The sequence below is a fragment of the Podarcis tiliguerta genome (assembly GCF_965153285.1).
Source record: "Podarcis tiliguerta genome assembly, chromosome: 11".
NCBI classification, from domain to species: Eukaryota; Metazoa; Chordata; class Lepidosauria; order Squamata; family Lacertidae; genus Podarcis; species Podarcis tiliguerta.
In genome coordinates, this window is record NC_139544.1 from 18,972,642 (window position 1) to 18,978,641 (window position 6,000).

General features: G+C 47.2%; 1 protein-coding gene across 1 annotated transcript in view; it reads right to left on the minus strand.

The window, feature by feature from the left end:
- The window catches only part of HSD17B4 (hydroxysteroid 17-beta dehydrogenase 4), a 76,809-nt gene extending 71,436 nt beyond the window's left edge, over window positions 1-5,373 (minus strand). Inside the window, exon 1 of the mRNA XM_083403948.1 lies at window positions 5,222-5,373. Coding sequence (XP_083260074.1) covers window positions 5,222-5,279 — 58 coding nt within the window. The 5' untranslated portion in view covers window positions 5,280-5,373. The remainder of the gene's footprint in view (window positions 1-5,221) is intronic.
- Window positions 5,374-6,000: the final 627 nt, after the last annotated feature.

Sequence of the window (6,000 nt, forward strand, 5' to 3'; positions counted from 1 at the left end):
GAAGCCGGCGTTTGTCCACTCCGCAGACAGTTTTTCCGGGTCATGTGGCCAGCATGACTAAGCCTCTTCTGGCGCAACAGAACACCGACATCAGAGCAGTGCACAGAAATGCCGTTTACCTTCCCGCCACAGCGGTGCCTATTAATCTACTTGCACTTTTTGGCATGCTTTCGAACTGCTAGGTTGGCAGGAGCTGGAACCGAGCAACAGGAGCTCACCCCGTCTCAGGGATTCGAATTGCCCACATTTTGATCGGCAAGCCCAAGGCTCAATGGTTTAGACCACAGCGCCACCCGCGTCCAAATGATTGCTCTGCTTTCCTTTGGACCACATCAGCAAGGCCGCGGGAGGGGTTCTGTCATCTGAGCAGCCCAGGACCTCCATGTACATTGCCCAGGCCTACACTCTAAAGAGGTCAGTTTGATGCTGCTAACATAGCAAAAACAACACAAGAGGCAGCAGTTACAAGTTACCAGTCTCTGCAGCCGCAGCAGGCGCTGTGATTCTCCAGCGATCACCCCCAGAGGCACACTCCATTGTCTTTTGAAACAGATGGATGCCAACAAATACCGTATTTTTCGCTCCATAGGGCGCACCTGACCATAGGGCGCACCTAGTTTTTAGAGGAGGAAAATACGGGAAAAAAAATTCTGAATCAAATGTTGCACTAAACTATTTAAAGCAGCAAAGCGGGCGGCTCCTGTCCACTTTGCTGCTTTAAATTGAGCCTCAGAGGAGGGTAGGAAGGGGAACCATGGCTTATCTAAGTCCAGTTAATAATGCTGAGCCTGACTTATGGCCATCGAGATTAGCCTGGCCATCTCAGTGGAAATCTGGGGAGGCTGAGGCGGACTTTCAGTGGTCAAAGTGTGGTTGTGTCTTCCTGCCCGGCCTCCATTTCCTGCCCTCTTTCCCCCCTGCACCCCCGCACCCTGCTTTGAGGGAAGGAAGCGGAGCCATGGATCCTCTGCTCTCAACTGCAGTGGATTCCCTCCACTTTGAAGCAGGAAAGTGGGAGAGGAGCTGCTTACACAAGTGTAAGCTGCTCCCCTCCCACTTTCCTGCTTCAAAGGGAGCCCAGGAGAAGGGAATCCGCTGCAGCCGCAAGCGGTGGAGGATCCATGGTCCCTTTCCTTCCCTCCTCCGTGATTGCTTTGAAGCAGGAAAGCAGGAGAGGAGCTGCTTACACAAGTGTAAGCTGCTCCCCTCCCACTTTGCTGCTTCAAAGGGAGCCCGGGAGAAGGGAATCTGCTGCATTCGCCAGCAGAGGATGCATGGTCCCCTTCCTTCCCTCCTCCGTAGTTGCTTTGAAGGAGGAAAGTGGGAGAGGAGCTGCTTACACGAGTGTAAGCTGCTCCCCTCCCACTTTCCTGCTTCAAAGCAATCACGGAGGAATCCCTGTGAGCAGCGGAGGATCCATGGTCCCCTTCGTTCCCTCCTCCGTAGTTGATTTGAAGGAGGAAAGTGGGAGAGGAGCTGCTTACACAAGTGTAAGCTGCTCCCCTCCCACATTGCCGCTTCAAAGGGAGCGCGGGAGGAGGGAATCTGCTGCAGCTTCCCCCACCTCCCGCAGAAGCCGTGCGCTCTTTAAAGGGGCTGCGCGGCTTCTCCTGGCTTTTCTGGGAGGTGCGGGGATTCCCCCACCTCGTAGAAAAGCCCGCAGGAGCCGCGCAGCCTTTAAAGAGGGCGTCGCTCTTTGGGGCTTTTCCCAGAGGAGGGAGAACGGACCGATGCGGCCAGTCAGTCCCTTCTCCCTCCTGGAGAAAAGCCCGCAAGAGCGCACTTTGGGGCTTTTCCAGCCTGCCTCCCCCTTGCATTCGCTCCATAGGACGCACACACATTTTCCCTTGCTTTTTAGGAGGGAAAAAGTGCGTCCAATGGTGCGAAAAATACGGTACATTTACAGTGCAATCCTACGCCCGTCTACACAGAAACCCCACTGACTGTGTGGGTATGAGATTGCAACCTTACGGTACAATCCTAACCAGGTCTACTCAGAAGTAAGTCCTGGGGCTTACTCTCAAGGTAGGGGAGTTTAGGGCTGGAGCATTAGATTGCCTTCCTCATTTTGCACTAAAGGCAACAACTCTTTCTTCAGTAGGGGCCATTTGTTCAACATGTACACAACAGCACTGTAACAGAATCCAATTGTCCTTCTCCTATTTTTATTTCAGCCTTGAGCCCATGGACAACTGAATTACAAAAGCCACTTTACTGGGGGGGAAATAATTGATCCTTGTGAAAAGTTTTTTAGAATGCAAAGACAGAAACCGAAGCCCTTTTTCATACAAATGAAGTGGCTTCAAAAACAAACTTGAACAGGCACTTGGCTAAGCAAAATAGCAACACACAACTTCAACAACCCACAGTACCCAACTGTTGGGCTAATTCATGAGATCACTCTTGAGGTGCCCCCCACAAAAAAGATAAGTTGGTAGTGCAGTGTTCTTAAATCTAAGGTTTCTTAAAAGCATTTATAAATTAGAATCGGTTATTCGCAAGTGACCAGTGCAGTGTATCTGTGGGAACTTGTTTTTCCAACAAACGCTCTGTGAATAGAATCAATGCCCTATTCAGTTATCAAGTGCATTGCGACACTGGCAGCTTTAACATTTATGTGCATCTTGGAGAACAAAGAGCCTTGTGCAACTTTAAAAAATAATTTGTTATGGCCTACACTTTTGTGGACTTCCTGAACATTTCAGGAAGGGCCATAGATCAGAGCATCTTATCTGCATGTAGAAGATACCAGGGTCTGTCCAGAGCATCTCCATGTAGGACCGATCTGAAAACCTGGAGAGCAACAGTCAGTCTGCATAGACAATTTTGAGCTAGAAAGATCAATGATCTGCTTTGGTATAAGGTATTTTCCTTTGTTCCTTATTACTATAGCATAGCTGTCAACTTATAGATTTGAAAATAAGGGACCAGCAGCCTCAAAAATAAGGGATTAGCAGCCAAAAGAAGGGAAGTGGCCTGAAGTGGCCTGATACCTTGTCCCACAACTGATCTTTGTGCCAAAGCTGGCAACAAAGTCCTGGCAAAACATACTTTACTTGGACGAAACTCATATCTCAAGCCAGTTATTAATTATGGACAATTCATGTCCCTCCCTTGGTTTCTTCTAACTCCTCTTTTGCATGGCTTATCTAGCTGAACAACCTGCTCAAGAATCCTTATTCGAAACCTGGACTCCCACACCTCACGTGCAAAAAGATCCACAGCAGTTTCATGCAGCAACTTAGTAAAATTCAGGTGATTAATGAATCAACTAAACTCATACAATTAATTGCAATTTGCTTAATTGGGTCAGACCTAGCTATAGATTTTGGGAGGCCCTGGACAGGCAGGGGGTGACACACGCAAACTTGTTTAGCTTTTTTTTAAGAAGACCCCAAACATGTTGAGCTATTTTTAGGAACAAACCCAAATTGTTGACCTACTCCCAAAATAGTGAGCTGTTCCCGCTGCTTTTCCCATTGTGTTGCCATACATCCAGGTTCTCCCTGGCAAAATTCCCCCGATGCCATTTTTACACCCAAGAACCAGGACATGTCAGGAATTTTCCTGACGTATGGCAAACGTATGCATTTTACCCTCTGCCTACCTAGCATCGGAGCCCACTGAAGTCATCTTTTAATGTTTAATGTTTTGTTATGTTTTTATATGTGTTGGAAGCTGACCAGAGTTGCAGGGGCAACCCAGTCAGATGGGCAGGGTACAAATAACAAAAATATTATTTATTATTATCTGAGGTAAAGGAGGCACATCTTCCCTGAGTCTTCCCACTCATGTCCTGGTAGTGGGGCTGAACAGTTGGATCTCACTTAGCCCATAGAGGAGGTGAATCGTCCCTTATGCTTTAAGCAGTAACAGGAATGTATACTAGAAGCTGGTAATCATTGACTCTGAAAAGATGGCTGTTCAGATATATGGCTTTAATAATAACTGAAAAGATATGATAGCAAAGTCATTAAATCATATATGATTTAGCTAAGATTCCTGAAGGAATCTCAGACTAGATGACCCTTGACACCTTCCAACTATACAACTGGATGATTTTATTATTCTAATAAAAAAGGATAAAACACTGGTACTAACTCTAGAATCAGAATACTTTGCATTAAGTGCGCCTACACGTTGAATGGTTCAAGAAGTTTGTGGCAGTACATGTTGCAAAACACAGGCTTGGCTTGTTATGCATGTTTATTATCTTCCTTGGGAACTGTTTCATCTGTGAGTGGGCAGGTTTTGAAACTCACGTATTCCCACCCACAATCTCAGGGATCTAGGCAATATTCTGAAGTGAAGTTAGGAACACTGCCTACCTTTTTTAAGAATATAAAGTTGAAAAGATTTGCAACTTAACAACTTCCTCCAAAGTTTTTTTTATTGTCATTTTTGTAACAACAGCCGTTTTGCAGGGTGGGGAGGTAAAAGGACCATTTTGTAGTCCCCGTGTCAGCAACAATTACATTATCACATTCAGCATTAAGTTGCGTAATTCACTGCAAACCGATGTGGCAATAAGCAAAGCCATTAGTGGTTGTTATTTATTTCGTTACCTATGTTTTCCTCCGAGAAACTAAAAGAGATGAGCGTGGTTAACCTCTCCCCTGCTTTAGTCCTCTCAATAGTCCTGTGAAGCAAGTTAGGCTGGGAAGTAGCTGAAAGGGAGCTTCATCACTGAGTATTTGATTTTGGGTCTTGTCATTTCTAGTTTGACACTCTCAACACAAACGGTCTATGAATACCTGCCAGCCATAACAGGTAAAAAAGAAGCTGCATATAAAAGGGGTTAGGATTTCCCTGAACAAGAAATTCTGGGAACAAACAAGACTGTGTGCGTGAGCTTTCCAGAAGAATCTGCGTGGACACTGCCAGAAACTAGATTGATCTTCTAGTACAAAAGTGTCTACTCAAAAATGAAACGTAGGTTAAATGCATAGATCTTTGCAGCCTACTCAAAAGCAGATCCCATGTATTGCAGCCCAGTACATGTCTACTCAAAAGCAGATCCCAGTGGGACTTGCTCCCAGGTAAGAGGAGTCTCGTCCCCCCAAAAAGAAGCTCGCAAAGAAATGGCAACCTACTATTGACAGCACACACCTAGCAGCCTGGGACCCACGTCTGCAGACCCTGCAGGCGGCCCCCTCCTACCTGCACCCGGGCAGGTAACTAAGAAGCAACCTTGCAAGCCCTCGAGGTCGCTGCTGCTTACCTCCCCCTGCGCCAGTCACCAGCACCACCCGCCCGTCAAACCTCAAGGGAGCGGACATGCTGCTTCAATAACTCGAGAAACACTCCTCCCCAGCTGCACAGCGCAGAGGGTAAGCGGGGAAGAAGCCGGCCAAAGGGCAAGGGGAGAGCGCGTGCGCGAGTTGGCTCGTTGCATTCTGGGAACTGTAGTTCGTTGGAGCAAGCAGCCACCTCCTCCGAGCCGCGCGGCTTAAATACAGTACTAACGAGCGGTTTCAATGGACCAGGATTTCCCCAAACTTAGGTCCCCATATGTTATTGTTGTTTTGAACTACAACTCCCAACTAGCAGGACCAATGATCAGGGATGATGGGAATTGTAGTCCGAGATCCAAGTTTGGGAAACACTGCATAAACCAGTGATGGCCCTCTAGCTGTTTTTGGGACTACAGTTCCCATCATCCCTGACAACTGGTCCTGTTAGCTAGGGATGATGGGAGTTGTAGTCCAAAAACAGCTGGAGGGCCAAGTTTGGCCATCACTGGCATAGACCCTCTGAAGGTGGAATCCAGACCTTCCCTTTAATGTTAAACGCAGAGGTTCTTGAGCACTTCCAAACAAAAGGTGGTAAAAGCAGAGAAGCCTTCCCGTTTTTAAGAATGAAAAATGTAAGTGGCGGGGCCATTTTGAACCGGCAGCTGATCTCTCACTTGCGCCCCTGGAGATATTTAAAAATGGCAGCGCCCTTGTGAACCAAGAAATCTGATTCCTAGTTCATGCAGCAAGGTGGTTCATGGAGGAG